This window comes from Mustela putorius, unplaced genomic scaffold, assembly GCF_011764305.1.
Source record: "Mustela putorius furo isolate JIRA1106 unplaced genomic scaffold, ASM1176430v1.1 tig00003909_pilon_pilon_pilon, whole genome shotgun sequence".
NCBI classification, from domain to species: domain Eukaryota; kingdom Metazoa; phylum Chordata; class Mammalia; order Carnivora; family Mustelidae; genus Mustela; species Mustela putorius.
Genome location: NW_025422057.1, coordinates 27,239,167 through 27,259,714, shown reverse-complemented (window position 1 = coordinate 27,259,714; position 20,548 = coordinate 27,239,167). Strand labels below are relative to the sequence as shown.

The 20,548-nt window shown below is 56.8% G+C and overlaps 1 protein-coding gene and 1 pseudogene across 1 annotated transcript; one reads left to right on the top strand and one right to left on the bottom strand.

Annotated features, from left to right (window-relative positions):
* The first annotated feature begins 495 nt into the window (after positions 1-495).
* On the top strand, positions 496-7,155 carry TLX1 (T cell leukemia homeobox 1). Its single transcript, XM_045068887.1, has 3 exons — positions 496-1,557; positions 3,616-3,817; positions 6,039-7,155. The coding sequence occupies exons 1-3, from the start codon at positions 972-974 to the stop codon at positions 6,259-6,261; spliced, it is 1,011 nt and encodes a 336-aa protein (XP_044924822.1). The 5' UTR covers positions 496-971; the 3' UTR covers positions 6,262-7,155.
* An 8,363-nt stretch (positions 7,156-15,518) lies between these two features.
* The window catches only part of LOC101694190, a 29,292-nt pseudogene continuing 24,262 nt past the window's right edge, over positions 15,519-20,548 (bottom strand).

The following is a 20,548-nucleotide window of genomic DNA, read 5'->3' as shown; positions in this document are numbered from 1 at the left end:
GCATGGGCACCCTGGCAGCAGGCCCGGAGCCAACTCCCTTGACTTGTGTTTGCCTCTCAGAAAGTCTTCCTTTCCTCAGTTTCTCTAAATAGGCTGAGTTGGGACAGTTCTTGATTTTTCCAACAATATCTAGCCAGTTGCTCCTAGCCCTGTGTTTTTAAAAAAAAGGGCAAGCCTGAACTCACCTTCCTGCCTCAGGGGTCTGGGCTCCATACCTGGGGAGTAGACAGTCTTCTACTTTCTAACAAGCCAGACTTGAAGTTTGGAGTAAATCCTCTTGTTGGCGGACAGGTGCTTCCCAGCCGAGACATTGGGGAGGTTCTCCGGTAGCTCACGGACACCCTTCCCCAGAGGCCTATCAAGTCGGACCTCTCTGGCCCAATTCAAAGTGGGAAGACTCCTGCCAGGCTGGGAAAAGGTCTCTGTCCTCCACCTTCTTGGGTGCGTCTGTTCATAGGTCTCTGGGAATGGCCGCCTCCTGTTCTTTTTCTCCTTTTAAGTCTCTGAATCCCTTCTCTCTCTTCCTGAAACTACTTCTCCGAGCCTCGGTCTCCGTCCCTCTGTGTCTGGCTCCTGCATCAGTCTCTGCTCCCGGTCTCCCTCTCCCCCTCTCCGCCCCTCCCCCCGCGCTGTCATTCACCCCGCTCCTCTCCACGCACAGCCAATGGAGAGACCCGGCCAAAACGGCTAGGCTCGCTCGCACCGGGCTTTTTCGCCCGGTGATTGATGTCCCAGAGTCAACATCTAGCAAGCAGCCGGAGAGGGGAAGGAGCAGCCAGAGAGGGGAAGAATACGGCGCCCCCTCTTCCTTCCCCTCCCCCCCTACTTTAGCCCTCCGCGCACTTCGCCTCCAAGTCTTCGCGCAGCCAGGAGCCCCTGCCGCCTGGGCGCCCCTGCGCGCTGCCCCCCGAGCCAAACACAGCAAACGCCGCCGCCCAGGCCCCCCCGCGGGGCCGGGGCCGGGGGCCAGCATGGAGCACTTGGGCCCGCACCATCTCCACCCGGGCCATGCGGAGCCCATCAGCTTCGGCATCGACCAGATTCTCAACAGTCCGGACCAAGGCGGCTGCATGGGGCCCGCCTCGCGCCTCCAGGACGGAGAATACGGCCTTGGCTGTTTGGTTGGAGGCGCCTACGCTTACGGCGGCGGGGGCCCCGCGGCCGGGGCGGGGGCCGGGGGCGCGGGGGCCTATGGTGCTGGCGGTCCGAGCGGCCCTGGTGGCCCGGCGAGCGGCGGCGGCGGCGGCGCCTGCAGCATGGGCCCGCTGGCTGGCTCCTACAACGTGAACATGGCCTTGGCGGGCGGCCCCGGTCCCGGCGGCGGCGGGGGCGGCGGCGGCAGCGGCGGCGGCGGCGGGGGGGCCCTGACCGCTGCGGGAGTGATCCGGGTGCCGGCGCATAGGCCGCTAGCCGGAGCGGTGGCCCACCCTCAGCCTCTGGCTACTGGCTTGCCCACCGTGCCCTCCGTGCCTGCGGTGCCGGGTGTCAACAACCTCACCGGCCTCACCTTTCCCTGGATGGAGAGTAACCGCAGATACACAAAGGACAGGTTCACAGGTGAGTCCGGCCCGCGCGCGCCCCGCCTGGCCGCGGCCCGGGCTCTGCGCTACCTTTCCCCTGCCCGGTGGCTCCCCGCAGCCCCCTCTGCGCACCAGGTTGCCCTGGTCCTCTCGGCGGTTCCCCCAAGTGCAGCCGCCCGCCGCCACCTTTCCACGCTCGCGGAATCGCCAGGCTCCAAGAGTTCTCCCAGGCTGGGCCCCTCTCCGTCTCTCCCGCAGGACCCCTACTCTGAAAAGCTCTCCCTGATCCCCTCTCGGAGTCCCTGGGCTCAGTCAGGCGGAGGGAAAGGGGGATGTAGTTTCGGGACTACCTTCATCCGGCATTTGGGGCTCGGTATTCTTGGAGAAAGGGGCGCGATGTGAACGAACTGTTTTTTCCGTCCCGGCCAGCGTTCTCTGGCTGAGACCGCGAGCCCCAGAATCCGACGCAAGGAGAGAACAGGTTCCCCACCTCTCTCGTTCCCTGCACACACACACACACACACACACACACACACACACACACACACCACTTCGCGCTCGGAGCTCCAGCGCCCTTTGCGCTTGCCGAACCCAGAAGAGGCCCCGAGCCTGAGTAAAGCAGCAGAGCTACCGGGCCCTTCTTCCCGGACTGCGGGCTTCGTCCAGGTCGGTGGCAGCGTGAAGCTGAGCTTCCTGCTTCATTTTCTTTCGGTCCCGGCATGGCGTCCTCTCCTCCGGGCCCAGCCCTGTTCCCTCCAGTGTGAATAATGCACAGGCCTGGCTGGCGATCGATCCGCCGCGGCCCAGGGACAACTCCTGGGACGATTACGCGTTCGGCGGCGGCGGCGCGGCCGGCTGCCGCCCTCTGCGCTGCCAGCTCCGCGCCTTCCCCCGTCCGCCCCGGCTCCCTCCGCTCTCGCTTCCGCTCTCGGCACTCGGCACTCAGCTCTCATTCACGAGCGGGCCCCTTTCTCCGGCCTCACTTCCCGCCGCCCCTTAGCATTCCTAGGATCCTGGATCCTCCCGCCCAGGCCAGCTCCATTGCCCGCTTAGAAGTAACCACGAGTTGAACCTGGGTTCCTGGCCGGGCGTTAGAGAAAGGAGGCGGGAGGTACGGGCCGCTGCCGATGGCGACGTGGGACTCCCATGGGGCTCGGGATCCAGGCCCAATGGTGGAAAGGAAATAGGCAGCTTAGAGCTACACGCTCAGCTAGGCGGCCCCAAGTCACCCCAGGCCCCTTGCTCCTGTTCTGGCCTTGGAACCTTGGCTCAAGCTAGGTCAGGGGAAGGGAGCGAGGCGTGCAGCAGAGGCTACAACCATTCTGCTCTGGGCCTTCAGGAAGGACCCTGTACTCAAGGGACCCCAGTCCCCAACCTTAGTTCTCTCAGGTCTGCTGCCCATTGCACTCCCCCAACCCAGGCCAGGCCAGTCCTGAAGGGCTCTAATGGAACCTCAGCCCAGAACCCGCTGGTCTTGGGTCTCTAGCGAAAGGCGTTCCACTGAGGACCTACAGCCACAGTACACCCTAATCTTCTTCAGGCCTGAAGAAGGTTCTGAGGAAATGTCACCTGTGTTGCTATGTGTCCTGTATGTGTCTGCCTGTGTGCCTGCCCCTGTGTCTGTGTGTCAGACGGGGTGTATAGATCTAGAATTTGCCCCTGTGGTATGTGTGTGTCTTGTGGTGGCTCAGGTCAAGACCCAGCCCCTCACCCTTGACCAAGCACTGCCTCTTGCTGCCTGGGGCAGTGGGGGCCTGCGACCTTTAGCTCGCATCAGACGGGCCCTCAAGGAGACTGGGGAGGCGACCACGTCTTTTCTGGCTGAGCATGTGGGAGCCCCGGGCTGCAGAGGCCTCCGCGGCGGCGGCGGCGGCGGCGTCGGCCTGGCGGGCGGGAGGGGGCCCTTTCCCGCCGCGGGCTTGGAGCTGGGCTGACGGGAGGATCGCCGCCCCGCTCCTGGGGTCTAGCCGCTGCGCTCGCTGATCGCGGGGAGTCGGGCCTGGGACGCCTCCTGACGCTCTGCTGCTTGCCTCTGCCGTCTGTCTGTCTCCCGCTCCAGTGGCCCTCTCACCCTTCACTGTAACACGCCGTATAGGTCACCCCTATCAGAACCGGACGCCCCCCAAGAAGAAGAAGCCGCGCACGTCCTTCACGCGCCTGCAGATCTGCGAGCTGGAAAAGCGCTTCCACCGCCAGAAGTACCTGGCCTCGGCCGAGCGCGCCGCCCTTGCCAAGGCGCTCAAAATGACCGACGCGCAGGTCAAAACCTGGTTCCAGAACCGGCGGACGAAGTGGAGGTGAGCGCGCTGGACGGGCAGCTCTCTGCCCCTGGGTCTCTCCTGGGGCGCTCACACCCTCCTCCGCTCGCCGGCTTCTGATCAGTTCCCTGCTAGGCTCGCGGGGAACGGGAATCAACTGAGGCCGTTGCCGGGGGCGAGGCTGGAGAGCCCCGGCTCTGTTTTACCGGAGGTTTCTTGACCTTCTGGCCGACACACTCAGTGCTGGTGTAGACGAGGCTGGTCTCCGCTGCTGCTTGGGGAAATGGCGGGGCGGAGCACAGTCCGTGCAGTTCGGGCTTTGGGGATCAGTGAGTCCTAAGGGACATTTTGTTTCTGCAAAGTCACGTTAACAGAGATGCCTACTCCATCCCGGAGACTGGAGGTGGGATGGCCCATGCCTTGTTTCTGCGCTCCAGCCGGGGTTCCTGCTTGAGCCGTCAGGCTCCAAACCGCGGGCCTGGGCCCTGCTGACTCCCTTCTCCCCAGGCGCTCCGCAGGGCGCTCACACAGCCAGGCTCCCCACCCTGGGAGAGGAAAATCAATCCGCACCGGCTGTGGCGGGGTTTTGGAGTCCCACTGCAAGGGGGATCAATTAGGAGCAGATGGGTGTTTGTGTGTGAGAGAAAGAGACACATTTACCCTTCTCCCGTCACACACCCACAACCACACTAACCCCCCCCCCCACACACACACATACACACATACATTTCTCTCTCTCCCTCTCATAAAGCGTCCCACACTCTTCGGCAAACTAACTCCCTGCACCCACCGGTGCTTTCTCCAGGTGCCTCACTTGCACCCCTACACCGTCCTGCACATCTGGCCTGCATACTCCGTTCCACACAGGAGAAAAAGTTTCTCGATAGCTCAGGCCTCATGGGGGAGAGCGCAGGAGAGTCCAGGCAAAGTCCATGGCTCCCCGCTGGGTGAGCCTAGAGCTGGAGAAAGGAATTGGAGTTTCCTCTTTTTCTGAATGAAAGCAAGGAATCTGCCCGCCATTCCACGTTCCTGGCCACAAAGAAAGCCACTGCCTCCCCCCCCACCACCCCGCCTCCTCCTTGCTGGCACTGGGGAAGAAATGGGGGTTGGCTTCAGATCTCTGGAAGGCTAAAGGGGTAGTGAGGGCTAGCTGAATAAGGCTGGGGCACTAGGATTCCCAAGGCCCCTGCAGGCTGCAGCCTAAGCAAGGGGAGGGAGCAACGCAAGTCCCTGGAAGAGAGGGGCACAGGGGAAGAGAGTAGCAGGCAAAGGGAGGGGAACCGGCAAGGATAAATAGCCCACCCCAGGGAGAAAAGGAAAAACCAGGCACCTTAAGAAGTCTTAGGATAATAAACAAAAGCAATGGATAGGATGAAACCTCCACTTCCGTTTCAAATAAATTCTCTTAATTCTGAGAGAACGAAGGAAGTGTGGGTGAGAGAAAATAGGAGATAAAGACACGATGCCTAAAAGGAAGAAAACCAGTCAGGCCATTTGAAATGCAGGACCGAAGGGTAAGGCGAGACACAGAAAGACGCACGGAGCAAAAGGCAAGAAGGGGCGCTGGGAAGGAGGCCGGCGTCCGCCGCTGGGAGAGGCCCTTGCCGGCTTCGCGCGGCTTCATCGATCGCCTACAAATTGCTTCTGGAGGCCCCCGGGACTCCCATTAGGTCTGTCCACCTTAGAGACAGACGTTTGATCTCAGTTGACGGGGTGGAGGGGGGGGGCATTAAATGGAATAAGTGAGTCATTGCCTCCCCGGGCCACCTCGGAGGAAGGCGGCCGGTCCCGTGGTGGGAGTCCCCGCAGGGCACAGGGCTCGGTGCAGGAGGCAGGAAGCCTGCAACAGGATCGTAGAGAAAAGGGGGAGAGGAGAGGTCAGGCAAGGCAGCTCGCAATCCGCTGGCCCTTGTCTCTGCCCTGGGCTGGTGGGGAGGGTGGGGCGCCTCAGGCTTGGGCCAGCGGAGCTGGGGAGAGGCGAGGTGCCATCCTACCCCTAGTTGTGCCTTCCTAGGCTATGGGGAGACCGGGAACCCCAAATGCTTTGGCCTAGCAGATTTTCCCACAGCTCCCCCGGGATACCTGCGCTTCATTTACTTTTGGGGTTTCCAGTCTTTGTCGGAGTCAGGACCCTCAAGATAAGGGTGTGTGTTAAAGGGCCCCAAGCCGGAGCTGGGAGCTGTGAAGGGAGCAGTGCTCCTCCAGGCTACTTCCCCGGGAGCACACCGGGAGCCTGGGTAACGGCTTGTCCCCGGTGCAGGCGGCAGACCGCCGAGGAGCGGGAGGCAGAGAGGCAGCAGGCGAACCGCATCCTCCTGCAGCTGCAGCAAGAGGCCTTCCAGAAGAGTCTGGCGCAGCCCTTGCCCGCCGACCCGCTGTGTGTGCACAACTCTTCGCTCTTCGCCCTGCAAAACCTGCAGCCGTGGTCCGACGACTCCACCAAGATCACCAGCGTCACGTCGGTGGCTTCAGCCTGCGAGTGAGCCTGCCTGCCCCACCCCACAGGAACCCGGGTCCAGCCAAAGGGTTGCTGAGGCTGAGACCCAGGACTCTCTCCCCCTCCCGCTTCAGACTGCACACGGGAGGGGAACACAGTGCCCCTCCGCACTGGCCTGGGCGCTCCTGCCCACCTTGTTTCCTCTTTGATGGGGGAAGAAAAGAGCGCAGGGACGGGGACCTCTTTCCAGACGCCTAAGTGGTCCCACGCCCTCTGGAACTGTTCAGAGTCCTTTCAGTTTGCGTCTATTTTATTTTATTCTGATTTTAAATGTGGGATTGAGAGAGGCAGAGGAGGTGGGGGAAGAAGAGCTCCTGAGGTCCTCAGAGGAGAGCATGAGCTGTCATTTGAACTTGCTCTGGGGAGTCCCCCTCTGTATCCCACTCCCCATCACACATGACACCCCAAGGTCCGCCCAAAGGTGACTTCACCGTCCCTCCTGGTGTCACCCACAGTCAAACACAGAGGACCTGTGGCAGAGTGTCAGGCACCCGTGGGGCCATAGCCTTCACACCCTTAACCCTCACTATCAGGCATAAGCTAGGGGCGACCCAGCTTCATTGTCAACAGCATGGCACTTCTCACAAACACAAGGCTACGGCCGCACTGTGACACACTATCCCACACACAACAACGCCACGACCTGCCAGGCCCTCATCACACGTCCTAGCCGCACCCAGGTACGCACAGGCAGGTTTCACACAAACTCAGCCTCTTTCTCCAGATCCTGTTCATAGGGGAGCTTAAGTTATGCACTTATAAGGTGTTTTCTGTGTAACCATTTTATAAAGTGCTTGTGTAATTTATGTGAAAAAAAAAAAAAAAAACCTTCCGGATCCGGAGTCAGGGCTGCCTGCTCCTTGCCTAGCCCGGCACCCTATAGCTATTTGGATTTGGTGTGAAATGGCGCTGGGGCAGCTGCTGGTGTTCCGTGCTGCTGCTGCCGGTGGGACACCTGGGGCAGGCTGGGGAATGGGGAGGGACAAACAAAGAGAGGGCAGACCTGAGGAAAGGAAGGAGTGCTAGGCTCTCCTGGGCCAGCTAATGCCCAAGAGGATATACTGTCTTTGGGTGTGAGGGTTACAGGCTTGTGTTGTGTTTGTGATGGTGTGGCCAATCGGGATGGTACAGATAATGAAGGTAATAGTGTTTAAGCGTGTCACTGTGTTTGCAATTATTGGAAGCTCTTGTTTCTGCTTAAATTGCAAATCGAAACTATCACTGCACGCATGAACTTGCAGTGGTGTGTCTGTAACCGTGTGTGAATGTGATTGTGTCTTTTTGGGTAATTGTGATCAACCACCTGTACGTGTGTGACTGTGTATGATTTCTGTGCTGATGTGTGTGAGTGTACCTATTCGTTTCTCCTCGTGAATCTGTTTTTGTGTTAAATGTATGAATGTTTGTAATTGTGAATCATCTATAATTGTACAACTATCATTGTGTGTGATGTGTCATCGTGTGTGACACGTAATCGTGTGACATGCAATCTCATACACGAGATGTGTATGTTACCTATATATGTGTGTGGCAGTATGTAATGGGGGAGTGAACTGGGGGGAGTGGGGATCATTGTGGGTGACTCTTCTGCAGGTGAGTGTGTGTATGATTGACTGAGTGGGTGTAATGGTGCAGTGTTAGTGGGGGGTCTGAGGTTGGCTGTACAGATACACTGGGGGTAGTATACCAACATCTGCTAGGAGTTCCACATTTCTAGGCCCTCACCCAGCAAGCCACACAGATTGGAGCACAGAGACTCAATAATTGGGCCAGGATTCTCTGTGGTGCTCTAAGTAGGACTTCCCACTCCCAGCACTAGCCTGGCCTCGGAGAGATCTGTATAAGCAACTTCCCAGGGACCTCCAGGGAGGTCGCAGAGTACGCCAGGCAGGAGAACAGCCACAGTACACAACACTCCCTTTAACATCTAGTCCCCCACCTACTAGACCAATCTCAGGTGCACAAAACCAACTTGGGCCCGCTTTTCTGGAAGAGGCTAGGTGGTGGAGGGTCTAGGGACATGTCGTCTTGGGGGAATAAAGTTGGGGGGGATAGGAGGCTCTTTCTCTGGGATGGCAGAGTGAGAGAACTTTCTGGTTAGAAACTAGAAGTGAGTGGGTTTGGGTCTTGTTTAGGTATACAGAGCTGTGTGTACCCAGAGGGGCTGGGGAAGTCACAGAAAGCATCAGACACACTGTCCTTCATCCCTGCCCAGGCTGCCATCCTGGACCTGATCTCCCAGAGGGGGACAAAGCACGTCAGCCTCTCACCCCCGGAGGCCCAAAGAGAAATGTGACTAGGAGGGGCAGGGCTCATCCTCGGCCCCCATGGAGCCTGATCTTCTCAGAAGAGGATTCTAGGTCCAAAAGTCTAAGTCTGGCCCTCCTGCTCCCACCTCCCAGGCCCAGTGGGTGAGAGCCCTGACAAGCTGTGTTGGTCATGGGGAGAAGGTTCTGGCCACAACACTGGGTCTGCATGGGTCTGCAGCTGGCCTCCCTCCTATACCAGTTCAAACACGAGGATCTAGCCAGGGAGAAATCTGGACATGGCTTCCCGGAACCGGAGAATTTAGTTCCCTCTGCCTGAGCAGGTCTGGCATATCCCTCCTCTCCCACGGGGGCTGGAGCCACCTGGCCTACACCTTCTCTGTGTGGCACTGTATCTTCATTTGTGCCTCCCAGCTGTAAGATTCCAGAGTCTCTCTGAACCTCCCCAGAGACTGGAGCCTTCCTCCCACCTCCCAATCCCCAGGATCCCTCCAGAGGTTGCTGGCCCTGGAGGCTGCTGGATACTTTCTATCCATAGACCAGATGAGGAGTCCCGGCAGGAGTGCAGGGCCCGCTACCCAGAACAAACAAGACCCCCAAACCGGCCCCAAAGTCCAGGCTTTACGCCCAACCCCTCATACCCTCTTACAACACAAATTGTGAACAAAAAATTGTGAGCAAAATTAGGCATCATACACTCCTCCCCGAAATACCTCCTGCTCCGGGATCTTCATAAACAGGTAGGGTCCACCCACACGGACGAATGCCCCCTCCACCCCACTGCTGTCGAACCCCGTCCAGCTTGTCCGGGCCTCGCGGGGAAGTGGGCATTCGGCAGGCGGGGATCCCCAGCCCTGGGGCCGCGCGCCCACGGCTGGAGCCCTCCCGGCTCGGCGCTCCGGCTCCGGAGGTACGCGCTGGCTCTGGGCGCTCTCGGGCTGCAGGAGGCCCGGGTCGTGCTCTCTCCCGGGGGCCCCTCCCGCGCTCCCAGGCCCTTGGGCGAGGCGTCCCAGCGGTGCCAGACTCCCCGGGGTACCGGGGCTCCCGGCGCTCAGGGGCCGTGCACGACCTCTCTGTCTCCGCCCGGAATTCGTTGGGACCGAATCTCGCGGAAACCCGGGTTGGCCGAGAGCCGCTGCAGCGGGGAAAGGCCGGGACGGCGGCGGGGCCCGCCGGGGGCGGGGGGACAGCTGGACTCGCATACCCTGTCCCGAGTGGGGCGAAGGCTGGAGGGGTGGGAGCTGCGAGGGTCTCAGGGCCAACTGCCCGCAGTCGGAAGCTCACAACTCCGGGCCTGCCACCGCGCCTGCCGGAAATGATCGGTCTCTGTTCAAAAACAGAAAAGGAATTCAGTATCTGAGTAATTGTGTGGAGAGGTGCGGAAAGAGAAGAGGAATTCACGAACCTGTCGGAGCAGAAAGGCCCTCTTCCTTCCTTGGCTTGAGTGAGTCGACTGCACTGACCAAATTCCGCCGTGGCTGAGCCCGGAGCGCCGGCCTAGACCAGGCGCAGCCCCGCGTGGGGGCTGAGTGGGTGGTGGCCTGCGGGGCCCAGAAACCCAGGCCGGGCTGGGGTCCGAGAGGCCCGTGCTGTGCCGCCGGTGGTACACAGAGAATCTGGCTCAACCTGTTAGCTATAATAGCGGCTTTGTGCCGATCTGCGTTCGGGGGCCGTGTGGGCATGGCCTGAGCCCTGCCTTGTGACGCCCCTACTATGGTCTCAGGTGTTGGGTTTGCCTTGGGCCCAGGACTCAGGAAGGCATCCTGTTTATGGTGGGACTTGCAGGTGGGCAAGATATGTGCCAGGTGTATGAGACTACTAAGAGGGACCTCCCTCCGGCTGTGCAGGACTGGAGATGTTAGTATATGGAGGGGGGGGGGGGGCTGGGGCGCTGGGGCAGCCTTGAAGGCCCCCAGCCAGATGTGGGAGGAAACCCCCTCCCTCATGCTGGCTCCCCCTGCTCTCCCCACACCCACCTTCACCCACTACTCACTCCCACGCAGCCCTGAGAGTCTTGCTCCCTAATCAGCTCAGAGTTTAACAGGCCGCTGCTCAGGCAACTAACAAGGAGTTACTTTCGCTTTTCCCGTGTGGCTCGAATCTGCTGCCCAATGCCAGCCCTGGGAGGCCCCTGGCACTACTCCCCTGCACCCACTCCTGGACTCCCCGTCCTGGGGAGCCACATAGGAACGGATGGAGCAAGAGCTAGAGCCCGTTTGGACTTTCCAAGGAGCTCAGAGCTGCGTGGTAAGATGGTGTGTTCGATGGAGGGGGTGGAGTGGTGAGTGGAAGGGGCAGTGGGGTACCCGTGTTGAGTTGAGGGTACTCACATCTCACAGCCCGCATCTATGTGTACAACCTCACAGAGGGCCTCCCACTGTGCAACCCCTGGGCCGGGAGATGTTGCACAAGGGGAGGGAGCTACAGGTGTTTCACACATAGTCTCCACTGCCTGCATTCTTAGTTCCTTCAAACTCATGCCAGTCTGGGCCCCACGAAGCTCCTTGGGACAGTTACCCCGCAGGGCACTGCCCTTCGCCTTCCCCGCCCCTCGTCCCCTGCCAGGAGGGGGAGGCTTAACTTGCCTGCTGGGGATTTCCTAGCCCCGTGCTTCTGTTGCCAGCCCTGCAGCTCCTGTGGGTGAGGACACCCCAAGACGCTGAGGTTGGGCTTGGGGGTAGCGGGCCGCCAGGGATTCCAGCCAAGGACCCTAGCCAGGTCCAGCGGTCGTCGCTGCCTCCCTGAAGCCTATGGAAATCCGGCTTCCTTTTGTGTGTGAGAAGGTTGTTAGGGTTCCGGGGAAGCAACAGGGGCGCAAGGTCCCCACTGCTGCGTGTCGCCCTAAGGGGCGCTTTGGTGGGAGCTCCTCCCGCCCCCTCATTTCCGCCCTGTAGTCCCACAGCCTACAGATCTTCCCTTCCTTCGGGAAGAGTCTCAAGACCCAGAAGCTGGAAGAGGCGGCGGCGACTCGGCAGCCACCCAGAAGTGGGAGCCAGCGTTAAGGCACCAACGCAAAAACGCAGGACGAGTGAGTTCCGGGCGCCCTCTAGGGGCCGCATTGGGAGAGGCGCCTTGGAGCTAGGGCCGTGGGAGCCTGGGTCTGGGAGGCCCTTGGGCGCGCTGGGGCGGTGCTATCAGCCGCGGTAGAAAATAATAACGATGATAATATTAAAGATTTTTATTATTTACTTATTTATTTGAGAAAGAGAGAGCGGGCGGAGGGTCAGAGGGAGAGGAACAAGCAGACCCCACGCTGAGCGGCGAGCCCCACATGGTCCATCTCAGTACCCCCAGATCATGACCTGAGCCCAAGCTGGACACTTAGCGGACTGAGTCACCCAGGTGCCCCAATAACAATAGTAATATTAATAAAAAACAGTATTGAGTGCTTGCTGTGTTCAAGGCACTACACTAGGTTTTAAAAGTACTAATACATTTCCAACAACCATCCTATGAGGTAAGTGGTATTTTCATCCCACTTCATAGACAAGGAAAGTGGAAGACCAGAGAGGCTAAGCAACTACAAGCCCAAGAGCTTGCAGTTGTTAATAGGGGCAGTATCCCAACATCCGGGTCTAACACTAGAGCCAGGGTATCTGCGAGGGGGATGGCTGAGCCCAGGGGTGCAGTGGATTTGGGAAGGACTGGAGGTGAAACACACCAGCCTCCTCACAGGATTTCTTGTAATGTGGAGGCTCTTAGCCTGGAGATCCGCTGGGAAATTACCTCCTAAGTCTCTGGAAAAACCACCTCCAACCCATGCCAATCCACTGGGCCTCCTTCGGCTCTGACTGTCTCCTCCACCCCTTAAGGACCCATCCTGGAGCACTGCCAGGCCTGTGAGACCTCCTCCTCCTCCTTCTTCCCCATACTTGTCCAGCACCCATCGTCTGGGCCTTCCTAGCCAGGGCTTGTCTCCTTCCAGGAGCCCTCTAGGATTAGAAGGAGGTTCTCTGCACTTCCACTTCCTCATCCTCCCCTTTCTGGGTCAGCAGGGTGGAAGAACTCAAACAAGCAGAAAGTTAAAAATAGAACCAAATGAATCACCCTTTATTAGACAAAGGAGTGGAGAACCAGGAAGAAAAATCCTCCCTCTCCTTTTCCATCGGCTCCGTGCAAAGCCTATAGCTCTGGGCTGGAGAATGGGGGAGCAGCTTGGGGTGGGTGGGAGTGTGCAGCCTGAAGTTCAGAGAGCTGGCATGGGATTTATTTTGACCGTTTGGACAGTAAGGCTCAGTCAGAATATGAAAAGAAAAGAGAACATGGCCTTCCCTTCTTCCTTGCCTCCTCCAGAGTTGTGGGGGGTGGGAGTAGGGCAGTGTCCCTGAGGAAGTTCTTTTATATACATTGTAAGGTGTATTCATTTATTCTTTAAAGCAAGCTGTGTGCCCAACATGGGTTTGAACCCACAACCCTGAAATCAAGAGTTGCATTCCTTACTGACTGAGCCCCCGGGGGCCCTTTTATTTGTGTGCATGTATGCATGTATGTTAGCTCTATGCCAGACATGGGAAGGTGTATTCATATATATATATACTGCAAGTCTCTTAAACTTGAACATGTTGGACTCACTGGGGATCTTGTTAAAATGCAGATTCTCATCGATCACATCTGGCCTGGGCTGGCAGCCTGAATGGAGAACAAGCTTCAGGTGCTGGTGATGCTGCTTTTGGAGGATCAAGGAGGTAAATTATCACCCTTTGTCTGAGATCTAATCCTGGGTTCTCAAATTTGCCTGTCCCATATGGCCTACAGCCTTATTTTATTGCCTAGGAGTATTTTTCCCATTTTATTTAAAGAAATGAAAAATATAGACATGATTGATACCCCTTCTGATAGGTTTTTAAATGCACTCTCCCCAGAGTCGTCTGGCGGCTCAGTCAGTTAAGCATCGACTTGATCTCAAGAGTCCTGAGTTCAAGCCCCAGGATGGCCTGGTTGCTGGGTGTGGCGCCTACTTAAAATAAATAAATAGATAGATACATAAAAATAAATAATCCCTGTCCCCTAGGCCACACTCCTCACCTGTTCCCAGTTAGGGAGCGTCCTGCCCCTTTCCTGTAACCTACAGTAGCTCTCTCTGATCTCCTATTTCCTCTCCTTCTGCACCAGTCCCTCTTTCTAGAATCCTATTTACTCCTAGGTGGGTGCTGGGATGGTTTTGGATATCCATCTAGGTTTTGAGCTCAGCTTCTCTGTTTCCTAACCTCAGGCAAATTAAATTTTAGGAGCCTATCCCCTGTTCCCCAAATTACAGAGCCAACCTTTCCCGGATTACTGAAGGGATTAAGGAGATAACTCAGGTAAAAATTCTTGGCTCTTGGTTGGTATTCCAGGAAAGGTGCAGGGAGCCCCAGGATGGCTTGACCTGATTTTTCTCTGCACCAGTCAGGGTGGGGCGGTAGGAGGCAGGTCCTACCAACTGCAGGGGTGCTGCCCTCCCCACCTCATTCCCAGACTCTTGATTTCCCTGGGAAAGTGGGAGTGGAGGCAGCCCTGGCCAGGGGCTTTCCCTCCTCAGCGTCTGAAGGAGGCGCTATTGTGTATTAAGTCTTCTTCCCGTCTCTCCTCTGAGCAAGGAGCTGATTATCCAGTCCCCACTTTCGGTGGGGGTGGGGAAGGAGCTGGTACTGACCCTGCCTGGCTGGATGGAGACCCGAGGGAAGGAACCCTCAGTGGGGACCCACGCAGCCCTAGAGCCCTCCCCTTCCCCCAGGCGCCTGGCAGGGGTGGGGTCGTTGCAGAGCAGGGCTCACCACTTCCCAACCACCCCCCCTCACACACCCCTCCACGCGAGTGCACAAGCACACAGTGTCACTCAGCCTGGGTCTCATGCTGAGACCCCGTGTCCACACAGGTCAACAGTCGTGTTTTGTGTCTAGACATTTACTGCCTCATTCCCCCCCCCCCCCCCAGAGGTCTTGGTTACACACCAGCTGCTATTCCAGATCTCATTTGCCTCCCGTCCAGGCAAACGCATGATGGCGTGCATTCACCCCTCTGTTCCTAGGTGGCCATGTGGCCACCCCTCCTCCCCAGGGCACACAAGCTTCGGGTCGGATGTGGTAGGTTCGCAGGGGAAAACGCTCAAGGGACCCTGCCGCCGTCTAGGGGAAGCCAGCTCCAGCTCTCTTGGCAAGCTTGTTCGGGGGCCTAGGCCTGGGAGCTCACACTAGGGCAGATCACCTTGGACCTATTTCATATCCACAGGCTTGAACTTCCTTCCCTTTCATACCTCAGGCCAGAAACTGGGCTCTTTCGGGTGGGCAGAGGACCGAAATGGGGTGGATTCCGCTCTGGGGTGGGCAGGAAGAGAGGGAGAAGACAGTTTATTAAGCCCACAGAAGTCCCAGATCAACTCTGCGTTAATTACCGTCCCAGGGGAGAGTGAGGAGCTGGCCTTCCACGGCGGGCACGCCGGGCACGCCGGGCACCGGCCAGCGAAGGCTCCTCCGGCCGGTGTGCAGGGCTGGTGGCACGGGCCGCCTAGACCCGGTGGGAGAGGCTTCTAGGGCCGAGGAAATTGGAGGGGCGGCGGTGTGGGAGAGATGGCGACGCGTTCGCATAGGCCATCGGCTGAAGCAGCCGGTCTTCAAAGGCATGGGAGCCTCTGGTTCCACAAACCGAGCAGAACTCCCAATTCAAAGGAGGCCCCCGCAATCCCTGCGCCTTCTGCCCTGGGGTGGGCTCCACGGCCCCTTCCACGCAGCAGTGTCACTTCCTCGCTTGTCACGAGGCGTCACCCCCAGTTCACGGGAGCCCAGCGAGCGGCCCCCTGCCAGGAGCGGCCCCCGGCGTGGGGAAGCTCTGCTCGCGCCGCCGCCTCCCGCGAGTCCAGGCCCGGAGCTCTGCCGGGAAGCTCAGTGAACGATCCAGAAGCGTCCAGACTGTGGGCCCGGACAGCAAAGGACACTCGGGCAGGGGACGCCGAGTTGGGTTGCAAACGAGAAATGCGAAACGGACGAGAGACGGACGCTCATTCTGAAGCCCGGCGGGCGGTCGGGAGGAAGCCGCAGCGTGCGCCCGCCTTCTGCTTCCGACCCGCCCGCAGCCTCGCGCCCCCCGCCCGCTCGGGCCGGGACTCCGCGGGCCGCGGGAGCTGCGGGCCCGACTGCCGGAAGAATTCAGCCAACCCGGCCGTTCTCTCCGCGGCGAGTCCCTGCGCTCCGCCGCGGGAGCCCTGGGAGAGAATCCCGGCGCGGGCGGTCCTGGGCTGCGGCGGGTGTCCCGGGAGGCGGCGCCCTGGGGCCGCGGCCGAGAAGGGCTCGCGTTCTACTCCTGCGCCCCAAGTTCCAGGCGGCACGGGCCTCTCGAGACTGAGAGGGCGCGGCTCCCTCGCTTTTTCTGCCGGCTCCGGACCCCCCCCCACCCCACTCTCCTCCAGTATTGATGGGAAAGGGGCGCCGAGCCGTGCCCGGCCCCGCCCCTCTCAGGGACCCCGGGCGTAAGATTTCCCTCCTGTGAGTTTGGGGCTGAGACTTCAAAGCAGCGCTCCACCGGCCCTGCCCCGGCACTGCGCCTCCGCTCCCGGGAACCGGACCCGCCCGGACGCAGAAAGAAAGGTAAGCGCTTGGAAACCCTGGGAAGAGTGCGGTCCCTCGGGTCAGGATTCTTCCAGTGGCCAGTAGGACAAGGGCCAGGGCTCTACGGTCCAACCTGGAAGGAGAAAGGCGCACTCTCCCCGTGGCTCTCGGATGCAAATAAGCGCCACCCAGAGCCTCTTGTCTCCAGGCCCACGTGTGTCCTGCGCCTCTCAGGGCAAGGTGGGGAGAGAAGGCCAGGTGCTGCTGTTACGTATTAGTTGGGGAGAAAGCACAGCTGCGCGCGTGGGGCTGGGAAGCTGGCCCGCAGCTGTGCTGGGAGGGTCCTCACCGTGAACCGTGAGTGCTGCTGTCACATTCCTGGGAAGGGCAGGAATCCTGGGGGGAAAGGAAGAGCCAACCCCAGCCCCGACTGCTTCTCTCCAGAGAGCTGAACTCTGCCTGCATCTCTGCCTTTATGGCCCTTGGATGTAGGAGTAGCAGGGTAGGAGTGCTCAGTCCCCGGATCTCTGGGCTGCAAGCTTGGCAGCTATCAGTAGCCACACCAGTTGCCCTGATAAATCGGCCTTCTTAGCGACCAGAGTCCACAAAAGAGACCTGTAGGAAACACCATCTCTCCAGCCAGTACAGGACAGAAGCCTGTCTCACCCACATAAGGTTCAGAGAAGACTTGTCAACCCTAGCCTGCAGAGATTACTCCCCTTCCTTGAACCCTTGATTTTCTCCATGCCCATCAGTTGAAGTCTGGGTTCAGCTAACTCAAGAGAAAAATTCCTTTATTGCAGGGATGCTAGGATAGGCAAGTAGGCTGAAATATTAAGGAAAATCCATTTTAGGAAACACCACAGGGTCAAAGGGCAGGAAACCCTGGTTAGAGCACTGCTGCCGGCACCCCGTCACTAGACTCTCAGCATGGGCATCCCTGTGTGTCATTTCTGGTCTCCTTCCATCATTGCGACCTTTACTCCCTCAAGACTCAAAGCGTTGTGTGGGATCATTTGATTGGCTAAATCTAGGACACATGTCCCGGCACCAGCTGACAGAGATGGGGAGAGAATGTAGTCCCTTAGGTTTCTATATGAAAAGCAAAAAACTGAGGGACGCCTGGGTGGCTCAGTTGGTTAAGCATCTCCTTCAGCTCAGGTGATGATCCCAGGGTCCTGGGATCGAGTCCCTCATCGGGCTCCTTGCTCAGGGGGGAGTGTCTGCTTCTCCCTCTGCCTGCTGCTCCCGCTGCTTGTGCACATGTTCATTCTGGCTCTCTCCCTCTGTCAAGCAAATAAAGAAAATCTTTAAAAAAGAAAAAAAAGAAAAGCAAATATTTACCTCATTTGGGGACTATCTCCCAAAATCAGGGAGAGTGTTCAGATGCTAGGTTTAAAAAGAAGAAAATTATAATGTCACAGGGCACCTGGGTGGCTCAGTCAGCTAAGCGTCTACCTTCAGCTCAGGTCATGATCTCGGGGTCCTGGGATGGAGTCCAAACCCAGAGTGGGTCTCCCTGCTCAGTAAAGAATCTTCTTCTCCCTCTGCCCCTCCCTGCACTCATGTTCTCTCCTGCTCACTCTGTGCTCTCTCTCTCAAATAAATAAATAATCTTTAAAAAAAGAAAATGATGTCACTACAGTCCACCCTCTGTGGCTTAACATCCACGTGCTTTTCTTTCTGAATTTACAGTCCTTCCTCACCCCCCAAAAAATGCTCCCATCCAGCATATGCTGTTATCACTCACACAGACGGTATTCAACTTGAGCCCCAAGGAGAAAATCCAGACCTTATTAGCTCTAGGCTCAGGCCAGGATCTTTGTTTATTTCCTTTCTAGTTTTGTTGGAATCCTGTCTCAGTCTTCTGCAACCTGTGGACCAGACCAAATTATAAGGTTAATCACCACTGTACATAATAATACAACAGCAAGGGAATAAAAACTGGAAAAATTCAAATAAGTGGAAATATACAAGCATCTACCATGATAAAGGTTATGAGGTGAAAGCCCCTATCTTTCTTTCTGCAATATGAGATTCTGTTCTATATTTATGACATCCCTCCTCCCTTTTCTACACCATGTTTCTTTTGCCTTCAGCTAGCATGTGAGCAGGTTTGTGTTCTCTACTCAGGGAAGAAGCAATCCTTTGTTCCTGAGGATCTGAGTCCTTGATGATTCTACTTATGAAGGCTCTGGTAGCCTTCCATTAACTTTTACCACTGGACATAATAGCACTGGGAGGCACCCCAAGGGAGCCCCCTTGATTCCATCAATGTTTCTTGTTGCCTATTTTGTACAGTAAAAATCCTACTAGATCTTGATATTCAGAATTAGTCACCTTGGCTAATCTCACTATCCCCCTTTAACCCGTCCATCCGTTGACAAGAGCAACCAGAAGTGACCAGGCAGCAATTTCTCCTTAGGCAGTAAAAATGTTGTTTCTCCTGGTGGGAACTTTCTTCCTTCCAGGACTCTCTAACCTTAATCCAGCAGAAACAAGAGTCACAGGAAATGAGAGGGTATTGGATACTTGTAGATAGTGCCACCCCTCTTTCTGGACCCATATGATTGGGCTCTGGGAGAAATAACATCCTGGTATCAATCACTAGTTCAAAGCATATATCCCTCCTTGAAGTACTACCCCCCCCCCCCACAAAAAATTCTAAGTTCTAAAAAGACTCCAAAAACACACTGGCTCAAACAAGATAAAAGTTTATTTTTGTCTTACAACGAGGGAAGAAAGAGAGCTCTGCTCTGTAAGCACATCTAGAGACTCAGGCTAATGAGAAAACTCTGCCAGCCTCAACAGGTGCCTTCCAAAGTTGTCCATCCTGGCCAGCAGGAAGGAAAGGATGCGGCAACTCCAAGACAAGCTCTTTAAGAAGATGACTTGAAAGCTGTACCTCTCAATTCTCTCCACATTCCATGGAGGAGAATCAATGATGGGGGAGGCTGGGACATGTAGTCCTTGGGTGGACACCCATATGCTCAGGAGAAAGGGAGAAGGTTCAAGGGGACAAGCTGTAGGCTTTACTACACCATTCCATGGATCTACAAAATCAGCTGCTTGTGGCTGATGGGATACAGAAGTAAGGTCAGGGAATCTCACGGACATTAGCTTGTTGTTTTGTTGTTGTTCTTAAGTGCAAAACAAATTCTTGTTAAGAAGCAATGATGTGTGGGAAATCAGATAGTTATAAGGCATAGAGTAAATCTGTGGATGAAAGTATTGGCAGAAGCTTGATGCTCAGTGACTGTATATCAAAACCCTCCACTAGATACACCCTGGTCTCTCTGGGGTTTTAGAAGAGTGTGGGGGACTTGGGGTTGATGGCTGCTGCTGGCGAATCAGGCATTTTGCAGTGAGGGTAGCCAGGTTTGCTTTGGTGAGATGTTGAGCTCATACAGAGCTTTCATCTCAACCTTGGGGCCATCTGTTCCAAAGCAGTCCCCGGGGTTCCCTGGGAAAGGAGACTGAGATCCGGGGAGGGTGGGGGTTATCTCCACTTGATGATTTTTTTTTTTTAAAGATTGTATTTATTTATTTGACAGACAGAGATCACAAGTGGGCAGAGAGGCAGACAGAGAGACAGGAAGGGAAGCAGACTCCCTGTTGAGCAGAGAGCCCTGTGCAGGGCTCAATCCCAGGACCCTGAGATCATGACCTGAGTGGAAGGCGGAGGCTTAACCCACTGAGCCACCCAGGTATCCCCAGCTGACGATTAAGAACCCTTTCTGTAGTGGGGCGCCTGGGTGGCTCAGTGGGTTAAGCCACTGCCTTGGGGTCAGATCATGATCTCAGGGTCCTGGGATCGAGTCCCACGTCGGGCTCTCTGCTCAGCAGGGAGCCTGCTTCCCTCTATCTCTCTCTCTGCCTGCCTCTTCATCTACTTGTAATCTCTTTCTGTCAAATAAATAAACAAAATCTTTTTTTAAAAAATAAAAGAACCCTTTCTGTAGTGACCAAGTCCATAAAACACAAATATTTTCACACTCTATATCCATCCCCAAAGATTCTTTTTTTTTTTTAAAAGATTTTTATTTATTTGACAGACAGAGATCACAAGTAGGCAGAGAGGCAGGCAGAGAGAGAGAGAGAGGAGGAAGCAGGCGCCCGACGCGGGGCTCGATCCCAGGACCCTGAGATCATGACCTGAGCCAAAGGCAGCGGCTTAACCCACTGAGCCACCCAGGCGCCCCATTTTTTTTTTTTAAAGATTCATCCTCAAAGATTCTTTTTTATGCTTTTTCCTTCCTTTACCTTGCCCCAAATCTTTAATCTCATTCAAGTCGTTGCCATCTGCCTCAAGCATTCGCCACTGCCCATACACACAGTACAAATCCTTACTTCAGGCCTCCTCTCCCTACAGACAGAGTGGGTCACAAAAGAGACTGTTCAGCATTCTGCCCGCAAGGAAGGTTCTGTTCTCTTCTGTACAGCAACAGGCCATTTCTGGCCATGGGTGACTTACTGCACTACA